This window comes from Pyxicephalus adspersus, chromosome 9, assembly GCF_032062135.1.
Source record: "Pyxicephalus adspersus chromosome 9, UCB_Pads_2.0, whole genome shotgun sequence".
Classification (NCBI taxonomy): Eukaryota; Metazoa; Chordata; class Amphibia; order Anura; family Pyxicephalidae; genus Pyxicephalus; species Pyxicephalus adspersus.
The window spans coordinates 65,957,841-65,984,490 of NC_092866.1; the positions used below are offsets into that span (position 1 = coordinate 65,957,841).

The following is a 26,650-nucleotide window of genomic DNA, read 5'->3' on the forward strand; positions in this document are numbered from 1 at the left end:
GGGACTGGCTCAGTGATCTCTGTACAGCACTATGGTATATGTCAGAGCTATATAAATGTATAATATTAGTGTGTGACTGTGGGGGGACATTAGAGTGTCAGCTCCTCTGTATAGAGACTGATGGGACTGGCTCAGTGATCTCTGTACCGCACTGTGGTATATGTCAGTGCTATATATATGTATAATAGAGTAGAGTGTACAGAGACTGATATATAGGTTGGAATTATACAGATATAATATCTCTATACAATGTCAGCATTCCTTCACGTGTCCTGTAGATCCTCGGTCACACATGTTGAGTCATGTAACATTTGTATGTAAATCGTTGCCTTCATCTCAAGGTTGGCCCATAGCTCTGGGAGGAGGTCGCTCTCCTGGAGAGGGTTTAGCATTGTCCTTGGATTTATGTAATATTTATTGTGTCCCTGAGTGTTTCTAATGCTAACATTACTAATAATTATGTTGTTTTAAAGCTAAAAACTCTCAGTGACACGGAGGAGCCAAGGCCTCCATTTAAGGGGACTTTTTAATAAATCATAATGGACGTTCCATTTCTCTCCTAAAAATGGGAAGAAAATCTGCTGGCGTCATAGAACAATATGAAACCTCCTGCAATGAGTGTATTGTCACCATATCTCATACAATTCTCCATTTGCTGGGTATTTGGTTTCTTCTGTTTTTGTTGTTTTGTTGGTTTTTATTTTTAATAAATGTTGAACAATCAGGAAATCGTCTTTAGCTGTAAATATAAAAGAGCTCCAGCCATTACCAGGCGCCTTCCCTCTCACTGACACTCTGCACTCCTCAGGCTGCCCTCCACCTATTTTTAATTATTGTTTTTCTTGTTTTCTGCGCTGTTATGAAAATGTCTAATTATGCGATTAATTCTTTTTATTTAATAATTGGGGGCAGCGAAGGACAAACGCTGGTAATGGACAGAGATAGACGAGGAACATGCGTGATGCTTCTCAGCGCCTATGAATTATAAATAATGATTTTTTATTCCTCAGTCTATGCTGCAGAACTGTGCAATCGGATTGATATTGTTTCATAATTTATTGTCTGTCTTATAAGAAAGGAAAAATTATCTTTTTGGTTTAAAGAAATTACTAAAATCTTATAGAAGGTTTAATATTAGGTCTATAGACACCTCTGACTGCGGAGATCCATGGGGGGATAGGTTTTCCAAACATTCCCAGCTTATTCCCAATCTGTCCTTGGCTGGTCCCATAGCAGTTGTTCAGCAAAGGTGCTGTTTGGACTGTCTGGTAGCAGTGCCGACCTATAAATGGGACATGATCATAACACTAGAAATAGGAAGTTAAATGAAAGTGTTCATTGCGATGTCTCCTTTGTCCGCAGGGTCTGGTGGAGCAGCTGGAAGCCTCTGATAACATACACAGCGTAGAAGCAGCAATACGGAGCTTATTTGGGCTCACCCAGGAGGGAGACCGGCTGTGCCATCTGGTAGCTCAGGTGAGATCAATCAGCTCTTCCAGGATTCCTGAACATAGGGAGGCTCATTTAATAATCCTAAATCCTTCTTATACAAATTTAAATGTCAAAAGTCAAAATGTTTAAATCTGCATTTTCATTAATATGGTGATCCTGCCCTGAAAGTTCCTATCAGTTCCCGATTTAGGATGACAACACCCTGCTACATGGGCTTCCAATGGAATGGAATGATTGGTCATTTGTCTTGCAGGCATCACATGTAGAAAGGTTTCATATACACACAGTAACAGCACTCCTTCTCCTTGGAGTTTTTACGCACAAATATCATCATTAAATATTTTAAACATAGAGATCCCCAAATGGTAAAGTGCTTATTAGGATGTCGGCTCCCTGGGGGTTTATTTAGAAAAATAAAGCAAATAACTAATTGGCTCATGGCTGTCCACCAAAGAAGGCCAAGGTAAAGAAATGTGTGTTGTGATATAGTTAAAAGTCTAAAACTCTAAAATCATAAAAAGATTCACAATTTTGAGTGTCATTATGTACCGCAGCAAGCCAAACATTTTCAAAGCTTTCCATATGCAATGGAGAACAATTCATTTTTAACAAGACCCAACGCGTTTCACAGGAACATAGCCACTTCTTCAGGGAGAATATTATTATCACAAGAGCATTTATCAATAACAAAGAGTTATATTTGTGATTAAAATGATGAGATATTCAAAATGTGAAAACAGAAACATAATAACTACGCTCTGAACTCATCACAGGAAATTGTGGTAAGTATGCGAGAACAAGTAAAAAACATTTGCCGCTGGTTGTTTTACTCATCAAATGAATAAAGAACTAGGAAGATGTTTTTGTTCATTTAAAAAACAGTAAAAATAAAAATGATATACAAATAGATGTTGGTGGCTGATTTTAGAAGAGGAATCTCACGGATTTATTAGGTGCTGAATCTGTGTCAGCTTCAAAAAGAAAATCATTTTATAGTTATGAATAAAGCAACCCAACCACTATACAGGACAGAAAGATAGATAGATAATACAATTAGATGGATTGCCAATATGTGAGAGATAGATTTGGATATATAGTAAAAAATAAAATTATAAATAGATGGATTGATAATATGTAAGAGATAGATTTGGATATATAGTAAATGATAGAATTATAATTAGATGGATATAGGGGATTCCCATAATGTATCCATTGAGGATTTGCTGAAATAAAAAGTTAAATTTTTCTCCTCAGTTGAACTTTTAGTGACTTTCTGTGTAATACCGCAGAGCGGACCTTAGGAGACTTTCATTGCGCAGGACATGAGAGTGCGCTGACCCAACATTTAGAAGCAGATTATATCCGGCAGGGTGAATGATGGAATGATCTTTAAACAATTATCTGTATATGATATTCCTGGGAGATATATTTCTCATCATCCTCTCAGGGAGACAAAGGGAGAAATGTAACAATTTGTAGTGATCGCAGCACACATGCCTTCATCTTGTCTTCTGGTCACTGATTGGCTCAGGAAGATGTGCGCAGGGATTTATATTGATTTTTTGCTGCAGTTAGGAGCACACCTAAAGAGGACCTGTTATTATCTTTACAATTACCCATTGATAAATCTCTCATCTGTCACATTATCGAGTAAAAATCTCACATTTCAGAAAAACTTCACCTTTTATCAATGAAAAGCTCCAGTCAGAGGCCTTCCTAAGCATCAGTCTGCTGCAGGCAGGTGGAAGCATTCACTCAGTTTCCTTTCCCTCATTGATCAGACTGCAATATTGTGTTACTGGAACGCACCAGCACTTGCATGATTGTGTCACTGGTATGTCTGCTCCTGAACAAAGATGGCTCTGCCTTTTGGAGGGAAAATGATAAATTATAAGTGAAGCACTGTGATCTCATAATAAATCCCTACACACTTATTGAGAGTTTATTGATGCTGTTACTGTATATTGGAAGATATTAGAGGTGTGACAGGTCCTCTTTATTTCCATAGTCTATTACACATACATAGTGGGGTTCTTCATTGTTTTAGTTCACATTGGGGATGCGTGAGTAATGCGCTTGTGTCCTCAGACGGCACTCATTTTGATGCGCTTGCTGCGGGGGCTCTATGAGAAGTCTCGGGGCTCTCAGTTCTATCAGCGCTGCGTCGGTTGCTGTTTGCATTGGCGACGTTCTCAGAAAACAATCGTTTGGAATTGATTTGTAAATATTTTGCCTTCTGAATGCCAATTTGCCCTTTGTGTGCGGCTGGCAGGCCGGATGGTTTGAATGAAGAAAATAAACAGAAGGCTCAGAATGGGCGCTGCGCCCGCCTCCGGCTGTGTTGACTTTTTATATAAGAGGGAGGACACGGCCGCATTCTACACCGGGGATTCCGGATCCTGTGTGGTGGCTCATGTTCCTCGCCATCAATGTGTTCATTCATTATAAAGCAAACAGAAGTTGTAATGTCATCTCTCACAATGCGTCAGCATGGGATGCGGCCTGCAGGGTCTGGGATTCCCTTTGTGTTATTCTTTACAAAAGATAAACTTTACTGATATTGTGATATGAAGCTATAGAAACACCGGGTGGATAAATAAATGGGAAATCATCTGCTATGGGACCTCTCCTGGAGAAAATGCTGCTGCTGGTTCCCTATGGTGCTGGTCACATAATGAAAAACCTTCAGATGCACTTTTTGCAATCCGGAGCTATACGGAGTGACTTCTTAAGATCTAATGAATGTCTAGAATATATCCCAATAATAATTACCCCCATATTGGGAACATACTACACATTTATTACCCCTTATGTTAGGAATATACCTCCCTGGGCCAACATCAAGAATCAATAATTGTACCTCCTCCCGCCAGTACCATGCCTCAGTATTTGTACCCCCCATACCAGGAACGCACTCCAGCATTTATACCCCCCAAACCAGGTACATACCCAGTATTTAAATCTCCTCCTTACCAAGAGCATACCCTAGCCATACCATGCCAGGAACATACCACAATAATTTAATCGCCTCCTTCCCAAGAGCATACCCCGTATGTATACCCCCCAAATGCCGGAAACATACCCCAGTATTTTTACCCCCCCCCCTCAAATGCCAAAAACATACCTCAGTATTTAAATCGCCTCCTTGCTAGGAGCATACCCCAGTATTTTTACCCCTCAATGCCAGGAACATACCCCAGTATTTTTACCCCCCCTCAATTCCAGGAACATACCCCAGTATTTATACAAAAAAGTCACAATCATCCAATCACCATGCAATGTTTTAAGGCAGATGTTGATTGTCCCAGAACAGGAGAGGAACTTTAAACCCCCCTTCCGCAGGGATCATGTGACTCATGGGGTATGTTTTGTGTTTTGCACCACTGTAGGGTATGAATCTGTAATAACAAACCACACAGAGAAGAAAACATTAAAAGGACAGAAAAAGATTAGCAAAGATATTTTTTTATTTTTTTGGTGCCTCCATGTTGCATCATTGTGATTTCCTGCTCAATGCGCATTTTGCGTGGCCCTTACCCTCCTGCGCTGCGCTCGCTGTCACCCCGGCCCGGCCCAATCAGTGTAGAAGTTCTGCTCCGACACGTGTTTGTACTACGACTAATTCCCGCTAATTGCATCAAGCGGTGTGATAATGAGGCAGCGCTGACTCCTCGCCGGGTATCGTTACTATCATCCCACTTCTGACTTCTTCCTCAGTTTTAATTAAAATGGTATTTACAGATGTGAAAAGTCAATTGTGTAAATAATCGGAGTGCGCCCACGTGGGGCGTCTCATGGCAGTCTGTTACTGGTCATGTTCTATATTGGGCGAACGCGGTTCATCCGTTATTCTTCAACACTCTGACACCGGTAAGAAAATAAGGAAAAGCATTTTCTGTGTAAAACAGCTGTCAAACAATTTAAAAATCTGTTCAGCCATTTCTGAGATTTTAAACCTAATTTTCTTGTGAAATCCTCCCTCCCATGTAAAATCCCAGAGAATTCTGCAGGGCGCCGCCATATTGCTTGTAAAGTCAGCTGCCCCAGCAGACTCATAGCTGTCACTCATCTGTAACCCCTCCCCCAAGCAGTTGTCACCTGTCACTCATCTGTAACCCCACCCCCAAGCATCCATCACCTTTCACTCATCTGTAACCCCTCCCCCAAGCATCCATCACCTGTAACTCATCTGTAACCCCTCCCCCAAGCAGCCATCACCCCTCACTCATCTGTAACCCTTCCCCAAGCAGCTGTCACCTGTCACTCATCTGTAACCCCTCCCCAAAGCAGCGGCCACTTGTCACTTCATCTGTAACCCCTCCCCAAAGCAGCCGTCACCTGTCACTCATCTGTAACCCCACCCCCAAGGAGCTGTCACCTGTCACTCATCTCTAACCCCTCCCTCAAGCAGCCATTACCTGTGTCAGATGGGTGGCAAAATCTGATGGACCCCAATATTTATCAGCTCCCTATCAGCTCTGTTTGCTAAAGGAATGATGGCTGATCACATAGCAAAGTGAATGATCTCCTTGCAAAGAATATTTCACTTCCCTTAGTAAATGAGTCGAAGCTCTGCTGACTTCAACCATCCAATCATCTGCAGAAAAAATCCTTTTTTTGCATGTCCTTGCATGTGATTGGCTAATTTTTGCAAAGTGAACTTTCATCATAATTTACCCTGCTGGGGGACCATTCACCTTGGTAAAACAACAGCCCAAATGAATCCATGTATTGTTAATTTGTATTATTTTGAATGTTTTTCAGGAAGAGGCCGTCGTCGGTCTTTTTAAGATTCTGCGCCAGGACCATTTCAAGGTTCTGTACCCGGCTGCGCTGCGGACGCTGGCGTCTCTGTGCTGCATGGAGGAGGCCATCCACCAGCTGGACAAGGTGAGATTCTTCATCCTGGTCACCTGGCATTACCTCTCCTATAGAGATTCATGTGTAGGGTTATGGCAGTGCAGGGAATTACTGGGAGATCACCTAATACAGGGGCTCCGCACTTTCTCTGACTTCCTCACCTCCAACATGCTTAACACAGCCGGGCTCCTCCTGTATATCACCTCCTATGCAGCCCGCAGTGCATGAAAACTGTGCAGTGCAATAGAAAATAAAGATGACCCGTCATTAATTTGCTGCAATAATAATTCCCTGGCCATGTAACAATATGTAGTAACAGGATCTGTTTTCATTCAAGCTCCAATTTATATAAAAAGCCATCATTAGGCTCCAGTCAGTGACTTTGCCTAGGCTGAGATAATGTCATTAGTCTGCTGCAGGCAGGAGGAAGCATTTCCTCAGTCTCCTCCCCCCCAGTGGTGAGGCTACAATATTGTAACTGTGATCTCTGTGAGAAGTAATACATTTCTGGAAGTGTCACAGGGGCAGATTGCTCATCATGGAGGGATAAAAATTAAATCTCTGATTGGTTCACAGTGTGTAACGCCCCCATTCAGCCTGATTTCTGCAGTGCAGCGAATGATGACCTTACCTTGTTACCTTGTTGCTATTTATAATATAACATTTCCTCTGAATTGGTTACAATGAAACTATCAGCTGCTCCCAAGTTCTTCCATTTCCACTTTTATAATTTCTGAACTTTTCTGCTATTTTTGGCTTTTCTGTAATGCGTTTCTCTTTGCTGCACATTGGAATGCGCGTCGCATCGTGTCACATGATCACTTTTGTGCTGCACCTTGATCTTCGCTGGAATTCAAGGCATTCTGCGCCGCTCTCCGTCTCCGGTACATTAATGACTCTGACTGAGGATTCGCAGCTCTGAAATGTCAGATGTGCCGGGAGGTGTCACCGTTTCCCATCACGCTGGAATGTGGGGTCACTGGATGAACCCCAATAATGTGTTTTATATGTCGGGTAATATCTCCCGCCAGAGCCCAAAGCTCCCCGCTGTGACATCACATGACTAAGAATCATTTATTTATTATACTTCATGTGAAAAATAACAATTGCAGGGTTTCACATTTTTAACTTTTAAGTCAATAACACAGAAAAGTGACAAAGATTTAATTCCAAGGAAAGATAAATACTGAAAGAGGTGTGGGGGGGGGTAAAATAAAGATTTCTGGGATGAAAGATCAGCCAATCATAGCGAGCGGCATCACGGCACGGAGGGAGCTATAAGGTATTCATGTATCTATTTATTTTTTGTACAGCGCTGCGTCATATGTTGGCGCTATATAAATAAAGGTGATAATAAAATAATAATAATATCCAATCAGGTGAACAATAATTCCTCACTCCGATTGCTGACAATTAGTGTTCTTTACAATCCCCAACTGTAAAATCAGAGAAATCCTCGATATATATAATAGATAGTCATAGAATTGTGTGCATGCCATGGATTGTTATATTTTAGTTGGACACACAAACAATAAAGCAGGTTACAAATAAAATGACACAATTTTCACCTGTCAGTCCGGCTGTCACCACTGCGTGCAGGAGGAAGGTGTGTGCTGTCCCTTTAAATTCCCTCGCATTAAATGCTCTGTGCAATATTCATGTTACATGAAATATCCGAGAAAAGGAAAAATTATATATCTGAAACTTTTTTTTTGACGCAATCCTGCTTTATCTGGCTGTTATATTTTTTTTGTATTATTGGAGGAATTTTTATTGTGTATGAGGTTTCCTTTGTTTGCTGTGTGGCTTTGTGTCCCCATTCTTTTCTGGGGTCACTGGCGATGGACTTCCTGCCCCCCATAATCAGAGAATATTCTGCAGTGGAAATCCTCTCCCTTTGGTCGTTTCCTCGAGGAATCTCATAAAATTTTTTATGATTCTTCTGTATAAAAAGAAGAATATTGAATGTTCTGTAAACAGAATGAAAATGATGCAATGATTAAGGTTTTGGTGCTTTTCAGGAAACTTAGGAAGTCAGAATGATGGCTGACTATCTGCAGCATTTCCTGCGATCTCTGAACATTATGGCTGCAGGGGAAGGAGACTGAAAAACTCCTCAGGGGAGGGAACTCAGGGAATGCAGGGGAGGGCAGAAGAGGGCAGAAGAGGAGACCATAAGAGTGCACGGGAGGGGAGACCATGGGAAGTAGAGGAATGATGGCTGACCTGCAATATTTACTGCAATCCCTGCATTGCACGGTACATTATGACTGCAAGTCATGAATGACAGCTGAGGTGTACTGGGAAGAAGCCTGAACAACTCCTCAGGGGTGGGAATCCAGAGAATGCAGGGGAGGGGCCAATGAGAATTGATGAAGGACTATGGGGAGTGCAAGGAAGGGAACCATAGGAAGTGTGGGGGAGGAACTGAAAACCCCCCAGGGGAGTGCACCAGGAAACGTGTCAGGGATGAGGGTTTATAGGGAGTACAAGGAATGGAACCTAGGAAGTGCAAGAGAGGATGGATCATGCGGAGTACAGGGAGGAAACCACAAGAGGGCAGAAGAGGGGAGACCATGAGAAGTGCAGGAGTGATGGCTGACATTCTGCAATATTTCCTGTGATCTCTGCACTGCACTGTATATTATGACTGCAAGAGTCATGACTGACAGCAAAATGTGAAGGGGGAGGAACTAAAAAGACTCCTCAGGGGAGGGAACTCAGGGAATGCAAGGGAGGGAACCATAGGAAGTGCAGTAGGGAGGGGACCATGGGGAGTACAGGGAGGAAAAGCAGGAGTGCAGAAGAGGGGAGACCATGGGAAATGCAGAAATAGCTGATCCTCTGCAATATTTCCTGCGATCGCAGCACTGAGCTGTATAATATGGCTGCAAGAGTCATGAACAAAAGTAGAAGTGTATGTGGAAGGAGCCTGAAAACTCCACAGGGGAGGGAATCCAAGGAGTGCAGGGGAGGGAACCAGGAGAAGTGCAGGAGGTGGGGGACCATGGAGAGTACACGGAAGGGAACCACAGGCAGTGCAGGGGAGGAACAATGGGAGTAAATGAGAGGGAAACAGAGTTCAGGGGTGGAGACCATTGAAGAATGCGGGGGAGGGAACAATGAGAAATGCAGGGGAGGGAACTATAAGACATTTAGGGGAAGTGTGTGGAAAGGAAGTGTTACAATTTGCATGTTGAGCGGAGTGCAGGGAAGGCATCTGGGGAAGCAGTCAGGCAATTGGCATTTCCATGGGCAGTTTCCACACACAGGCCCCTTGGAGTGATTTCAGCTCATCCTTAGACCGGTTCTCTTTGTTTCTGTGTAGGTTTAATTGGAATATTAGGAGCAGATTCTCTGCAAACTAATCTCCACTCATAATTGGCAAACAAATCATCCCGGAGGTGGTGGCTGCTCATTCCGTGATGTGCACAGAGCAGAGCGCAGCCCCGGAGAGCTTTCTGGCGACCGCTCACGTAGGAGGATATTAAAATCTGCGGCAGCAGATGTTTGTAATGTATTCTATCAATAAATGGCCGCCAGCTACAATATCAGAGAAGGTAAAGAACTCCGCCGACCGATGTACTGCGCAGGTGATGCACTCCGCACGGGGAAAATTAACCCCTCGGTGCCTGCTGAGTGCAGCTTCTCTATGGAATTGTTTTTCTGCAAGAAGTGGACCTGTCATCAGATATTTTTATGATGCCCGCAGAATGTTCGGTAATGTGTCAGTGTGACACTGCCAGGATTTTATTACCTCTCCCAGATCACATGACTCCCCCTGGCAATGCTGCCATCTGCTTTCCTCTCCAGGAGGATGGCACCGTTTTTGTTCAGGCATCAACCAGGGTCACCATCTCTGAACTCCAATGCCAGCTCAGAGGTGACCCCATGTCTTTATGAAGGGGGTTTGTACCCCGGGACATGGGGGGGCAGAAAAGGGTCTTCACCAAACTGTGGGCACAAGGCTGGGAGAGCACAATTGTCTGCAATGTCTTTGTATAATGGGGGATTACCGGGACCCCTGAACCCATCATTTGGGGGGCATAGTGGGGGGGGGGGGGAATAAGTCTGACCATACAGTGTACACATCTGATGATATTTCATACAATGTATCTGTAACTCACTCACATATAATTCATACAGATCCCTAATGATAATGGCTGCCACAGAGGGCCGAGGGGTCACAATCTGATCCCTTCCGGACCTCGCACACACGGGCCAATTTTCACTTCCAATCTGATAACCAATCCAATGATCAAATCTTAAGAAACTTGGAATGAAATCTGACAATTAACCAGTCGTAAGCAGTCAATTTTTGGGACCTCAGTCTGATGTGGATGGATCAGGCATGTTGTAATTATTGATTGTTCAGTACAAGTGATTGAGAAAATCTGATCGGAAGCTCCTATCTGTCCTGTGATTCACCCCATGCACACCCCATGACTGGCAGCATATGGAATATATCTGAGCTGGGGTTTGGGACCTCCAACTAATGAACACCCAAAAAATTGATCAGATCACAGAACTGGCAGCAGATTTGCTTGTGTGCACTAAGTCTTGGGTGCCCAAAAAGGTTTTGGCATGACTTCTCATGCTTTTTAGATGGAGGTGAAACAACAAGATATGTCCCCTATCTTTCACTTGTCCCTTTCTCCCTCCCTAAAGCTTACTGTAGTCTGCTGGTGCCCATACACATCAGATCGATCATTGCTGTCATCCAATCTCTGTATTGTAAAAATTTCTAAGCTGATTGTATTGCAAATGTGGTGCACTACTGCCACCTGCTGGTGAGATTTATGTATTGCACAAATTATGTATTTTATATTCTGAGTTGATTGAGATTTAAAGATCTAAATTTTCACAACAGCCAGATTGGAAAGGTTAGATTTTATTTTTATTTCTTGCTGGATTTAGTTGTCATTATTTTGGCCATTGGGAACCAGTGACACAGACAGGAACACATTTAGCATTCAGTAATACCCTGGTTGTCACTGTGACAGGAAGTGAGGCAACAAGTTCCCAGTATGGAATAATAAAATACAAAGGCTTTAATCCACCCAGAAGTAAAAACATTAGGAAGGAATTCCATGTGAATGATCAGTGAATGTGATAAATAGGTAAAATGGGTGAATATCAGCTGTTCACATGAAGTAGATCCTCACCTTGCAAGGAATATTTCACTTAGCTTAGTAAATGACATAAACTCTGCTGTACATTAGGGTAAAAAGTAAGCCTCCATATGAAGAACAACACAGAACAGGGGGCAAGTTATGGGGGTCCTCCGCCCTGCAGCCCAGTCTGTAAGACAGAATAGCAGGTTTAAGTTAGAACATTCACATGAGAATAAAGCTGCTGAATATCATGGCTCCAATGACAGCATCTTTTCCCAGCATCCTCTGCTGTTTGGGGTTGTTTTGTTGGGGTTTTTGCTGTGCAGACTTGTTCTGTTGGCGATTCAACCATCTTTCAAACATCACCAACAATGGACAACCAATATTATTCAGGCACAATCAAAGCAAATCTCTTTTACACACAACCTGTGTTTTATGATGGGTTTCCACCTATATCTGATCACTTCTGGGTGGATTCACCTGAAGTTTTATTTAAATTAAATTATTTTATTATTATTGGTTTCTTGCATTGAATTGTTTTGATGTCTTCATTTGTAGATGTTGTGCTGCCATCTACTGGCCAAATGCTGCAATGCAGGCATACTTCTCATGCATTGTATGTCATATAGCAGACTTTCTCAACCTTTATAATAAGAAGGGACCCTGGAAATAACTCTCATGTCTTTAGGGCCCCCCTAATAAAATTATTATATCCACAGATCACAGTACATTAGTGTGGTGGTCAGTGGGAAGAATTCCTCTTACATTGCTGGCCAGTGGGAAGAATGTCACCCTAACAGATAGCCAAAAAGCAGCCATTGGTGGAGTGCATGTGGACAGGAGGAGGCTGCAGGGGATCAGTATATAAATATGTTTTATATAGACACAAAGGGGAGGAGATTGCTAATCAGTAATCATGTTGGGCCACATACCCTGATATAAGTCAATGTAAATAGCATAAAAAAGTAATTAATAAAAAATATTATTTTGTGTTATGCATATTCCTGAAATCAGAAAACTTTTTCCACTGTTTTCAATACATTGCCACAAAAGCAAATACCTTGGCTTTTATTTTTTTTATGCTTTTTACATAATAATCTTTTTTACATTAAAAGGTAAAAAATTTATTTTATGATTTATTTAATGTCCAAAAACCTTACACATCCCCTATAATGGTTGTGTAAGATGTGTGGGGCCTTGGTGGGATTTGTCCCCATGTTTCTCCCCAGGGTTTGCAGACATAGAATAACATTTCCCGGGTCACCTTGGTCCTGTGACCCGAGAAGCTGCAGGCGGGGGATGGCTGACATGTGAGATATGTTCGGGCAGGTTCAGAGGTCACACATGATGAGTCAGATAATAACAATCATCACCGGGAAATAAATTATTAATCATTGTCCCCAGAATGACACCATACTTAGGGGAGGCATGCTGAGACTTGTAGTGCCCCACACTCTGCCGTATAACCTGCATCTGGCCGCCTCTAAGACTCTGCAGCCATTATTTAGACATTTTCTGTTTTAGGAAATCTTTTCTAATTCATTCTTAACTAACCCTATACACAAAGAAAAAAAAAAAAGAATTCACTTTTTATGTTGTCTGTCCCCCCCATGTCTGACTTTCCTGCATGTCAGTGGGCAGGCAGCCATTGAGCTCCAAACGCTCAACAAATGCCGGTCATTACGAGCCCCAAGGCTGCTGATAACAATACACACAGGACATCTCCCATCACCGTCCTTATATATATAATACAATACAGATGAGAGTTTTATATCAGTGCCTGGTAATGATGGAAATGTTCCCCCAATAATCTGATATCACACTGGATGCAGCATTGATAGTAACTGGTGGTATGAGGGCGCCCTCTGCTGGACCACCGCAGAATCATCCCGATACAGTGCATGGGTAGTGAGTACAGAAGTCAGAGGGGAAATCTTCACTTTAAGGTTTCAGTGTTTTTATACTTTATTTTATCTTTGTTGGCAGATCACATTGCAGACAACGCAGTGCAGGCAGCTTCTCAGATGAAAGTTTTTTATGCCCTGGTGTAAATAGTGGGATGGCTCCTGGGAGGATTCATGCAAAATGAATTGATAGGTGAATATCCAGAAGAGTGGGTAGAATGTATTTGTGTATGTTTACCTATTAATCATTCACAGGTCTAATGCCATCCATATTGTACCCAAAATACCCAACAGATCCACATTTTGGAGCTTTTACAAAATTTACACAAAAATCATTAAACCGTAATTAACATATTCTATACATTCTATATTCCGCATAAAACATAATTATTATATTCTAGAAACAGGAATGCAATAATTAGAACATGTTTATCGTGCGTTCAGTCTAATAATAAGTATTCAATGCATTTGGCAGGATCTGCTTCCGCAGGAACAATGATAAACCGAGGATCTTCAAATCCAAATTCCAAATACTCTTGTAAAATAAAAGGAACCAGCAATGTGTATCTGCCAGGGGACCACACAGGGTGAAGACAACATTTGGGGGGCCTTAGCTGCCTTGAGTGACTCCGGGCATTTATTGAGTTGTTGTAAGGAAGACGGGGTCACCTCTACAGGAAGTCATATCTGTGTTCATTGCCATTCATTTCCCATTGCTGGCTGTTCCGTGATCAGGGGCCACGCATTGGTGTCCATGGGTGCTGTGTGGCTTCACATATATTTGCAGATTTATTTAACTCACCTGTGTGTTTGTATGACAGAATACAACATTTTCAGTTTTGATTTAGTTATCCCGTATCGGGTAGTGGGATTCAGTGCTGGGGATCTTTTATAAACTTTAGTGAATTGCAGAATCCATGCATCTCTTTCTGATATTTGCACAGTTACATACGAAGATATTAGGCCTTCATATGCCCCCACACTCATTATTCTATTTCATCTGGAAGGGGGCAAAGCCAGGAACTTCTCAGCACCCTCTTAGTTTTGTACAGATTCAGATATAAGCACTTCATTAAGTTACATTAAAAAACCACAAAAACATAGTTCATATAGTCAGCTGGGAGAAAAGATGAGCGGAATAAAGGTCACTGAGGGAGATATTTTGATGTCCCGAAAAAAATGTATCTGGTTTGGAGTAAAAAAATCCTTATTTACTCACTGAGATATCATTGTTCTAAAAAGACTTTGCTTACTATTATCAATATGCTACCCATATGTGGGAAGAAACAAGAGGACCCTTTACTGCTTTACAAAAGAAAATGATTGAATGTGTGAAATCAGAATAATGTATGGATCACCTACAATATATCACCAAACCTCAGAGGACACTCAACCATCACCCCTACTATATTACCTCTAATTTCAGGTGCTAAGGGTCCTGGCTTACAGAAGACAATGCAGACAATTTCTCTCCTCCAGCCTTGTGGTCACAGTTTGGTGAAGACCCTTTTCTGTTCTCCCATGACTGTGCCCCGGGGTACAAAGCCAGCTCCATAAAGACATGGGGTCACCAGTTTGGTGTGGAGGAACTCGAGTGTCCTGCACAGAGCCCTGACCTCATCCCTACTAAACACCTTTGGGGTAAATTAGAATGGTGAGGCAGGTCTTCTCATCCAACATCAAAACCTGAGCTCACCAATAGGGGGTAAATCCCCACCATCAGTACCTGACCTCACCAATGGTGGCAAATCCCCACCATCAGTACCTGACCTCACCAATAGGGGCAAACCCCCACCATCCATACCTGACCTCACAAATAGGGGGCAAATCCCCATCTTCAGTACCTGACCTCACCAACAGGGGGCAAATCCCCACCATCAGTACCTGACCTCACCGATGAGGGCAAATTCCCACCATCAGTACCTGACCTCATGATTGACCTTTTATCTGAACAAGCACACATTGTAAATGCCACACTTTACAAAAATTTGGAAGGGCTGAGAGGGTATTTGTGGGATGTCCAACTAGCTCATATAGGTGTGATGGTCGGGAGAGGAAAGGTCACAGCCAGTGCTGTCCTGTAGGAGGATCTAGCTGCTGCCCCATCATGGCTGCCACCTATTTTTCCCACAATGCTCTGTTATTGGTAATTTGGTGCTCTCCTCCCATTGTATTCTCCACAGACAGAAGCACATTGGCCCCTCAGGTTCTAAAGTTTGCTCCTCGCTCCCCTCTCCATCCCTTAGCTGATAATGTTCTCAGTCTGCAGTCATTAAATCCCAACCACAAAACATTTTATTGGAACCGCAGTGTTGAGTGTTGGAGGAGACGATTACATCAGCCGAGGTCTCAGCTCCATCACATTTATAAATGGAGAATCTTACAATAAAAACTTTCTGTCCACCATAATGCTGCACTTTAGATATCACATCTCATCCTTCCCAGCCATTCTAATGAAATAAAAGATCCTTGAAATATTCATGTAAAGCTAATAACGAGGGGAAAACAACATTTTCTTCATTTATTTGTTTCAATTATTTACTTTTTGTATGAAAATTAATGACATGAAAGCCAATTATTACAATATATCGGTGCAGCAGATGGCCAGCCACCCATTATTCTCCTTGCTGTAATGGTTGGCTGTGCTGGCATCTTAACCCACAAAATTATAATGATCCACATGGGGATGGGGTGCAGTGGTAACCCATACAGGAAGGAGTCAGCCACAATAAAACATTATCAGAAGTTATAACCCTCCACTCTCTACAAAACTGGGGTTTTGTCTTTGTAATGATCTTACAGTTCTATGTAATTTTTTGTTTTTTTTGTTTTTGTTTTTCTGGCTTTTTATCCAGTTTGTGATTGATTCTTTCAGCTCTATTTCTTGTATCTCTTTACAACTCCTCTGAAATGCAGCTTACAGAGCTCAGTAGCTCAACATGTAAAATCTACACACATATGAATAAGTTAAAGGTGGGGCTTATCATCCCTTATCGGATAACTCCATTCAAAGTTTCATTGCAATAGAGTCAATCTGAAAGAAAATGACTTCTTTTTAGCTAATCCATAGCACTTTGGGAATCCTTTGTTGTGTATGAAATGTTTGTTAAATATTTGTTATCTGTATTTTAAACATAATTTTTTATATAACAATATTTAATAATGTATAAGTTTAAAAACATCATCTGGTTCAAAAAAAAATAAAGAAAGTTGATCATTTGTGATGTCTAGAAGTTTAAGGCCAGAAAAATGAAGTAAAAACCCATTGGTCCAAAATAGCAGCCAGACCCCCCCTTCCCCAAAATACTTTACTGTTTATTGGGGACCCTCAGGTTGGAGCTCATGCTGGGTTCTGTTTAAGCCAGAGGTACTGATTGGCTGCCCAGGTGGACAGGTAAGTATCTGGGGGGGGGGGGGGGGTCAAATGAGGACTGGTGAGCAGGTAACGTTTTTGCATTATTAAATTTTGCATCATTTGGTAAATTGTTTTTTTGGAAGTTGAATTTCATCACCCAACTCACACACAGGGCAACTTTATGGGGTTATAATGTGTGAAACCTTACACTGGCTGAAAGTTTCTTATAACTTTTTTTCACGTTGCAGCTTTTTATTTCAGTTGAAAACTTTATCTCTGCATACTTGTCCGTCACAAGAACTTGCAAGCTCACCATGTTTTTTAAAGTGCCTTCCTCATCATAATGAAAAGAAAGTGTCAGGAAGCCATATTTGTTTACTTGTGATCATTATCGGATACATTATTTATTTAGCAGCCAATTCTCAGACATTTCCCTGATTTTCACCTTTTTCTACGTTATGGTCGCAGATAAATCAAATTCCTGACACAACAAACCTGTCCACCGTTTGTTTTATGTGGCCTGGGACCCCGAGGTAAATAAAATTCACCTTTCCTCAGAATATTTTTGTTTTATCTCCGGCCTTGTTTTTAGCGGCGAGTTTTCCAACAAGCAATTTGTCATTATTATTACATAAATTGACAGCTCCTCCGCTGGATTTGCTTGGTTTGGCTTTCCCATTTTTGTTTTTATGAAATCAAGAGACGTCATGTCCGTGGAGATCCATGAATTATTTACAGATCTCAGTAATTTGCCAGCTTTGTAATTGAAATGGCTTTGATTATAATAAAGATACTAAGGAGTACGGACATGGTCAGCAATCAGGATTCTGGAAGCTTCCTGTAAATAAAATGCACGGTTATGTTTTATTTATCGATTCTCATAAACATGGAAATCTTTTTCTCATAGAAAATAAAATCAAACCAATATTTTGTTCTCATTGTATCACCTGGGTGAATGAAAGTGAAACTCTTACACTTTCCTCTGTACAGACGCCATCAACAATATTTTCATTTACTTTTATTTCTAAGGACGGTAGATTTCCCAAACCATCTGTTCCTCTCCCAGACCATAAGAAGCCTCCTCGAGTTCACCGGCATGCGATCCTCGCCCCGAGGCTGTTACAGGAACGCTCGCTGCTCGTTTTGTCTTGTTCATTGCTGGCAGTTTGTACAGGAAATATTCTTTTGCATTAAAAATCATTTGCCTTTCTCGTTATATTATCAAGCATAATAATAATAATAAAAAAATAAAGAGACTCGAACATTACTGAGGAATTGTTAATAATTATTGTTCAGTACTTAAAATGATAAATTGGTATTTATTCTTTATGCCAAAGAAATAATTATAATTTTTTTTTCTTTCAAATATTTATTTGTATTCATTTTTTTTATTAATATCAATTCATTACAAATTTATTTTTATTCTGCTGTAATTTAATACAATTATTTTTTATATTATAGTTTTTTATAATAATGTTTTTATAATAAATTGATTGTAAGTAGTTAAAAAGTATTTAAAACACAAATTCCCCTTGATTTCAGGAAAAAATACAAGACAAAATATTTTTGCAAACTTTAAAAGCAAAGTCCTACTGATTTATATATATTTACATCTATGCTTTTTTATTTCTTGTTTTCCCCCAAATTTTTACCTATTATTTACACAAAGTTATTGGATTCAACTTTCACTCAAGATTCATACATTTTTTCTTATTGAATGTGAAAAAGTTATCCTGGGTTCTAACTAGCAAATGTATGAACATGATAAAATTATTATAAATTATTTCACATTTTTTTCAAAGGACTATGATGTATTTTAGGGAAATTAAAAACATTTCCAAAGGAATACCTTATGAGTACATTTTATTGCATTATAATATTTTATTTTGCAGTTTATTATAATATAAAGCAAGTGATCAGAATTGAATAGGATCATTTTGTTGCAGTTTTCACAATCTTTTTATTTCAGGTAATGTCTGGTAATAATTGAGTAATTGCATCCCCCCACCTTTCCTTATCAGACCATTGAGGGGCAGGTGCCGCCTCATTAAGCATTAACACTAGGGGGCGACAGTCACAACCGATATGTTTTTTTTCTTAAAGTCAGACTCCTGCAGTTGTGGGAGGGCAGCCGGGGAAATGTTAAATAAACCTGTGAATAACACTTAGAATTCCACAAGGAATATCAGTCAAATTGATTCAGAGTCTCTCAGCAAGCCAACACTAATTAATCTTGACATAATTAAAAACAAAACAACCATGACTAATGAATCAATTAAATGGTTATTAATTTGAATTTATTTAATTTGGAGGCATGGGGAAAATAATCCAATTTAAAAAGAAAGTGAAGTCATACAACATCTGAGTGGTTTTCATATTTCCATACGAATACCTCTTATAATTTTAAAGAATTGGAAGGGGCGAAGAATAAAAAAAAAGCAATGATTGGCAATAATGTAGAATTTAAATTAGGACCTTTTCATAAAGTTAAGAAGTTAATCTTCATAGTTATGAATTGGCTGATTTGCATGTCATCCAACCGGTCCATTGATCCGATTACAGGTAATGAGGAGGTCGGAGGTTAATAGTACCAAGGTATAAAATAATAAAATAATGGCCAGAATAAACTAAAAATATATAAAGGCCGAGGTCAGACGAGTGCTCTGCACAAAGAAATGTCTTCTATTAACAAAACAGTGGAAAGTATTACAGACATAAATGGCACAATGAGGCCAACATGTAGAGAAATCCTTTTATTTAAAGCATAGCAAATTATAAAGCAGAATTCTACCTGCTTTCATTCTGGAGGTAATTCAGATATTTTGCTCTAATTTAATGATTTGCTGATTTTTCAAGCTGACAGCCAAAACGGCTTTTCTTCCAGGAGTGGCATTTGGAGATTTAATTTGTTTAGTGTTTTATAAAATGTAATTTGCGTGCATCAAAACTGCCTCACATCATATCACACACATTCACTGACTCCCCCCATGGATAATATACAGCTTGGCATGGACTATGGATGGGATTAATATTAGGGCTGTCCTGTCGCTGGCTAGTTTTACGCTCTTGTATCCCCTTCAGTAATCCCTATAATAAAGGCCCGGTCCATTCTTTGTGTCTCCGGTACATTTGGGCCTAGCCTTGCTATTTACAGTAGTCCTGCTGCCGACCAATTCCACTGATGTGACGATCATGCGCCTGATTTATTAACGCTCTCCAAGGCTGCAGAGAATACACTTTCATCAATGAACCTGGGTGATCAGCAAACCTGGAATGGATCTGGTCTAGGATTGAAAACATTTTCTAGAAAATGGCAACTTTGAAGAAATCCATTCCAGGTTTGCTGGATCACCCAGGTTCATTGATGAAAGTGTATCCTCTCCAGCCTTAGAGAGCTTTTATAATTCAGCTCCATGTAACATTTACAGTATAGATTTATTGATTTGTTCATATTTCTAATTTGTTTTATGGATTCAAAATGTGAGATCTTTGAGGTATTTTTACTAATCATCAATGTAAAATTCACCAAATATTCACTGTAGGGCAGCCTTCCTGCGTGCAGGTGTTTTCAGTGAATGGTTAACCACTTATGAATGTTTGGTGAATTTTGTGCTTTCAGAATTTTCTAATAAATTCTCTCTAAACGTGTAAACCTCTCAATTGACGGCCATTTTCCCTTTCGGCTTCATTCCAGGTGGACGGAATTTTATGTTTGACAGAAATTCTGACGGACGATTCTCATTCGGAGGCCACCAAGGCGGAGGTAGCGGCAGTGATTGCGCAGATCACATCTCCTCACGTGACCTTCACGCAGCATCTCAGCAGTTTCCTCGAGAACATGGAGGAGATCGTCACCGCCCTGCTGAGTGAGTGCCGCAATCCGATTCGTGCAGCGCCAATTTGTATCATTTATGGGAATCTGCTGAAATGAATCTTTAGAAATCTCTCCTATATTAGGGAAATACAGAGTCATGCTAATAGTACGGATAAATCAAATGATTTTAGTGAAATACATTTTGCTACAAGTTTACAGTTTTTCCACATTTTACAGCATTGCTCATTTAGCTGCTTTGCCAAAATGTGTGTGAAAAATTTGTAACAGGTATTTAGAATAATTCAGTTTATATCGTTTGGGTGTCTATTTATAAAGCAGTGAATCTGGCATTCACTGAATCATTCACTGGTGGAGAATCTTCCAGGTCCTTTTGTTTTAATAGTAGGTATTCATTCACCAGGTAATGATCTGGTGAATGGCAGATTCACTGCTTTATAAATAGACCCTTTATTATTATTTGTATCTTTTTTATTGTCAGTTTTGTAATATCACTTTTTTTGGTAACTTTTTCCCCAATTTTAGGAAAAATGAAAACATTCAGTCCTTCAGTTCTGCATGTCTCTAAGACACAGAACAATTATAGCTTGAGTGTCAAAGCCTGATATAGCCAAGGATAAATGAAGAGCAAATGTTCCAAATGGGAGCCTTTACTTACAGAAATATTTTGCCAAAATTATGTCTTTTTGAAAAAAATGCATCGGAGTCAATGGGATTAATTTGGGTTAAATTGCTAATGGGGGCCAAAAAATGGTGCCGTGTTATCTGTTAGAAAATGAGAAACAGACACAAACCTTAACCTAATTGGGTGTTAACAGTCATGTGATCAGCGTGTCTGTGCGGAGATCATGGGATTATGATTGAGACCAATAAATAAAATCATCACTATGAATGATAAAAATTCAAGTTTTTGTATTTCCTTCTTGAGGAATTATGACATTTACAATATCTTGTTTGATTATAACTAAATTACTAATACTTTTTTGTGAATATTTTACATAAGGTCAAATCCCATATTTTTTAGGAGAGAAAAAATTGAGTAAAATCTCCAAATAAGCAAATATTTTGGGGAAGAAGAAACAAAAATTTCCCTCCCCATTAATCTTGGGTTGAAATGATTTTCGTGGCCCTGGTAAGTATGTAGAAGAGTCAGCTCAGATGTTAGATGCATTCTCAGGGGAATAAATAACTAAAAATGTAAAGATTCCAACATGTAATAAGCGATTTAATAATGAGAATTTGTGTTCTCCTTGCAGAGTTGTGTGAAGATTCATCTACGGGGGAGTCGTGTTTGCTGGCTTCTGCTGCCTTGGCCAATATCACATTTTTTGACAGTCTGGCCTGCGAGATGATCTTACAGATGGGTGCTGTGAGAATCCTGATCAATGCATGTTCAGACAAGCAAAGAGTCAATACGGCCTACGCTCGGGACCAAGTAAGTTCAACAATTGGTCATACATGAACATGAGCCGCACATAACAAGTCCTCTAATACAACACGTCTGGGAGGAGGAATTGGCCCTTCATGGAATGTGCGCAGATAATCATTTACATTTCTATGTTTACTGATGGGTAACAGCTCATGACCCGGTCTCCTGCAAATTAGAGACCCGATGGCCTTCACAAGATTCTGAAACTGTGATCACCTTATTCCATGACCTCCTCTTATTCACCTCATTCTCCTATTCTTCTTCAGCTTCATCTTGGTTTGATTATCTTATGCATTCTTAATTATTCAATTCCGAATTTTCTTCTTTAGCCTCCTCTTGCTTTTATCTTCTTATTCATTTTTATTTTCAGTTATTCAATTTTAAATCTTCTTCTTTGAGTCTTTTCCAACTTAAAGTAACAAACAAAACTTCAGCGTCCTCATCACCCCTTCTGCCGCCTTCCAAAAAATACCCCTCAAATACCCGACTGATGGCAGGACCAGGCACCCCTCGGTTTCCTTCAATTTCCATCAATTCTCTTCTTCTTTGTTGTTTCTATACTTGAGGTGCAGCTATGGGAGCAGAGACTTTGATTGGTGATGTCAGAGATCACTTTGGAGAAGCAAACTTTTCCTTTTCTTGATCTTCTTTAAGCAAAACTAATCTATTACTACTTTAATGTCCCTCAGCAGATCAGGAATTCTGAATCCATAGATTTCCATGCTGACATTGACTCTAAACCAAATGTATCTTCACTTTTCTGTATCTGTGTGCTTGTCCATGGAACCGTCTGCAGCGTTCTAAAATTGAGGCCATACATACACCAGATGTTTAAGGGGAATTTATTCTCCTGGTTTCATTTATTCATGGCTAAAAATACCTCTTAGGCTTTATCTCCTTTATATCTGCAGCTCTGATTTCTTTTTCTCTGAGATATTTATAGGAAGAACACTAAACAGAGATTAGAAACATTTAGCTGTATCGGTGTTTGAGCAAAACTTCCACATTTCTGTGTGAGATTCCTCATCTTCTTTTATTATTCTTTATTCTACTTTGCACCTGCAGCTTTATTTGTGGTTATTTCTATTATTATGATTTTACAGCCAGAAATGTGTGATATAATGATATAACCCTACAGGAAGAATCAGAAACATTATTAATAATATGAGATTCTGATATTCACACCCCTCCATGTGTATTGGCCCCTCTCCGCACCTCCAAGAGTCTCTAAACTTCTCCTTTGCCCACTTTATAAAAGTTGCAGCGAGAAATTACAGGATAAAGTTGGGATGAAAGTCACGAGGGGGAAATTTTCGTGCTGATAACTGCATGTTTTACTCCTAAAAGATAATGAAATCACAGCTCAGGCTCAATTCCTCCAAGGTAACATCACCGTATACACTATAATTAGTGATATGTAATTGAAACATTTATGATAACCTCGCAATCACATTTATATTTTTTTGCATTTGAAATTTGATGATTATATTGATGAAAACCTTCAGTCATCGGGTGCCGTTCAGCGGTAATGAATGCGGCTGGTGCATCTAGTTACTCCGTTACCTTGTGGGATTAAAGAATGTTTTTTTTTTTTTTCTTCCCTCTTTAGCTAAATTCTATTTATGAGTGACAGAGAAGACGACTCCACATAATGACACTTTTTTAGTACTTCCCAAATCAGCTACAAGTGCCAACAGTTTACCACTTTTTCCTATTTTTGTAACTTTAGAAAAAGAGTGAATGAAATTGCTGGGTAAAGATGGTAAAATGCGTGTTTGGGGGAAAAGATTCTCCCGGGGTGAGAGGGCCAATATGAACCCCACAACATGAAACCCAAAACATGAACCCCATAATATGAACCCCCACTTCTCCTATCACTACTTCCCCTTGTCAGAGGTTGGTGGGGTCTTCACAGACAATGAAATTGAGAATATACAAAAGTACTAAACAATTTAAAATTCCCTTTTCTAAACCTAACATTTTGTATACTGACCTTTATTTAGAAATGTCTATAGGTCGGCCTCACATTGGGTCTCTGTCCTCCCAAATTCCTTGTCGGCATTATTACAGAAAACAATAACATTCACTTTCTATATATTGATTGAAGATCGGCCCCCAACACGCTGCACTCACAATGGGTCCTCAGTCTCCTGGGTACAGTGACTTTGGGATTCATTCAGCCCTTCATACTGAGGACATCTTGTGGCAGAGAAGATGTAATGCAGGGGCCAGCTCTGGATTGTAGGGATATACTGTACCTATTTCATTATCTATAAATCAGTGACATTTCTGTGCAGTGTACACAAGTCTCAATCATATTTGTGTTTTTTTTTCAGGTTGTGACAATTTTAGCCAATCTGTCGATTTTGGACCCCTGTGCCGAGGAGATCCTCCAGGAGAACGGTATATAGTCTCATGCTTCCTTTTGACTTTTGTCTTTATCACTTCACAAAACTGCCTCCATCATTCGGCTTATTGATCACATCTGGGTGGAGGGGGGGAATCTTCTGTCAGGTTCCCCCTTCTAAAACAGATTAGGGACCTGGTGGGACTGGCAGTCCAGTCCATGCAAAATCATTTTGGCTCTGGAAACCACAAAAACATTTTGTATTTGGTCAGGAGATAAATTGTTTTCAGTCAAACCTTTGGGTATTTGCTAGTTTTGATGTCAGATGTTTGAATTAATGAAAAAAAAAGCCATGCCTGTGATTTGTCCCAGACTAATAATCTTCCTATGGACTCCTCAGGGGTGGAGCTTCTGGTGCAGATGTTGTCGGAGAAGCCTATCAGTGGGAGTTTAGCTGAAATCTCAGCCTGTGAGCGAGTCCTCCAGAAGTCAGCCATCACCCTCGCCCGGCTGGGCCGCCATACGAACATCGCAGAAGCAGCAATAAATTGTGACTGTACGTACGATGTTCTGGGAAATACAATGTGACTACAATGAGGTCTGATCTTACAATTCTGTGATCACTATACAGCCTGTATGCTGGGGATTTTCACAGATTGGTGATTCATTTTCTAATGAATTATAAAGAGTTAAAAAATGAAAAGTATATCCCGGCACTGCAGCGGCATTTCTAAAGGTGGATTCCTGGCGGTGACAACAATCACTCAATCTGTGTAATGTGTGATAAAACAGCGAAGGGGTGACAACACACAGGCAATATAGGCAGAAAGGGAATATTTGTTGCCACCGCTATAACAGGAAGTGCCTGAACGAGGACCGTCAAAGCAGCTAAGCAGAGATTATTTCATTGAAAGCTTCAAATTTAGAAATTTTACAAAGACAATTATTAGATTCCGGGATTTTAGTGATTGGGATTACATAGAAATAAAGCGAATAATAAAATGTCTCCTCCCCCTGCAGGCATCCGCCAACTCATTGCTCTCTGCCGCCACCCGGAGGAGAGGTACAACAGTGACGCCGTCCTCGTTGCTTGTTTGGTATGTAGAATTTACTCTGAATGTTTTTTTTATTCAAAAATTTAAATCACTAAGTGATTTATATAAGAGAGCAGAAGCTGCTTTGTCATTTTAAATATTTAAACATTTTCTGTTGATTTGTGGCCAGTGCAAAAAGCTTCAACATGGCAGCAGTACCTGTAGACAGGTGTTCCCTGGATCCTCAACCCCCTGCTCCTGTGTGTGGATGTAACATTGGGTGCTGCAATCTCCTTGTGCTGAAAATAGATTTTATATACAATGTTTCTGGCATGTTCATTCATGGTGTCCAATCAGTGACTTTGCCTAGGCTGAGATGAGGCCATCAGTCTGCTGCAGATAGGAGGAATTATTTCCTCAGTCTCCTCTCTCCCCAGTAAACTTTTATCTGGTGATCTGTGCTAGACATGTTGTGATCACAGCCAAGACCGGCACAGACCCCGGGATTTACATGATTGTGTCCCCTCATTTCATTCTATTTCTGCGATTTGTCTTTCAGGCAGCGCTGCGCAGGTTGGCGGTCACTCATTCCGATGGTATCGAAGACTCCGACTTACAACAGCTGGTCAGACCCCGATTGGTGGATTCCTTCCTATTGTGCTCCAACATGGAGGAGAGTTTTGTATAGCAGAGGGCCCAGGGACCCCACACACATTGGGGGGGAAATCCAGGAAAATCTCCCAGTGCCACTGACAGCATCATCGCATTATACAGCGCAGCAGCTGCAACAAACGTTTTATACCGGAATTTATTTTACAATCCGCTGATCATAAATCCGACAACCCAGATATTTATCCGTCTTTTCTACAGAGATTTTTTATCCAGAAAATGTTTTGATATTCAGGAAATTCATTTATAGAACTTCTATAATGACGACATGACGACCTTTATAATAAAGGAAACTGAGAAATATTCTGAGATTTATTATTACGTCAGAAACGGAAAATGTTCATAAATAAAGCAAAAACGTGTAAATATGGTGCACAGAAGAGTATTATTATTATAGCTCTGACATATACCGCAGTGCTGTACAGAGAACACTGAGCCAGTCCCATCAGTCTCTGTACAGAGGAGCTGACACTCTAATGTCCCGACTCTCACGTTTTACATATCAGGACATATTCATCTGGTCCTCGGCACAGAGCAGATCCCTTGGTGTCATTATTTATTCACCCAAAATGAGGCCAAAATTGAGAAGCCATGTGGGAAAAACTACGTACACCCCCTGATTCCATAGTTTGTAGCGGCCCCTTTTTTTCTAAC

General features: G+C 40.4%; 1 protein-coding gene across 1 annotated transcript in view; it reads left to right on the forward strand.

The window, feature by feature from the left end:
- Window positions 1–26,303, forward strand: part of INSC (INSC spindle orientation adaptor protein) — a 57,588-nt gene extending 31,285 nt beyond the window's left edge. Inside the window, exons 6-13 of the mRNA XM_072422984.1 lie at window positions 1,363–1,476; window positions 6,217–6,342; window positions 20,380–20,551; window positions 21,774–21,952; window positions 24,283–24,349; window positions 24,694–24,849; window positions 25,314–25,390; window positions 25,887–26,303. Coding sequence (XP_072279085.1) covers window positions 1,363–1,476; window positions 6,217–6,342; window positions 20,380–20,551; window positions 21,774–21,952; window positions 24,283–24,349; window positions 24,694–24,849; window positions 25,314–25,390; window positions 25,887–26,015 — 1,020 coding nt within the window. The 3' untranslated portion in view covers window positions 26,016–26,303. The remainder of the gene's footprint in view (window positions 1–1,362; window positions 1,477–6,216; window positions 6,343–20,379; window positions 20,552–21,773; window positions 21,953–24,282; window positions 24,350–24,693; window positions 24,850–25,313; window positions 25,391–25,886) is intronic.
- The last annotated feature ends 347 nt before the right edge of the window (window positions 26,304–26,650 follow it).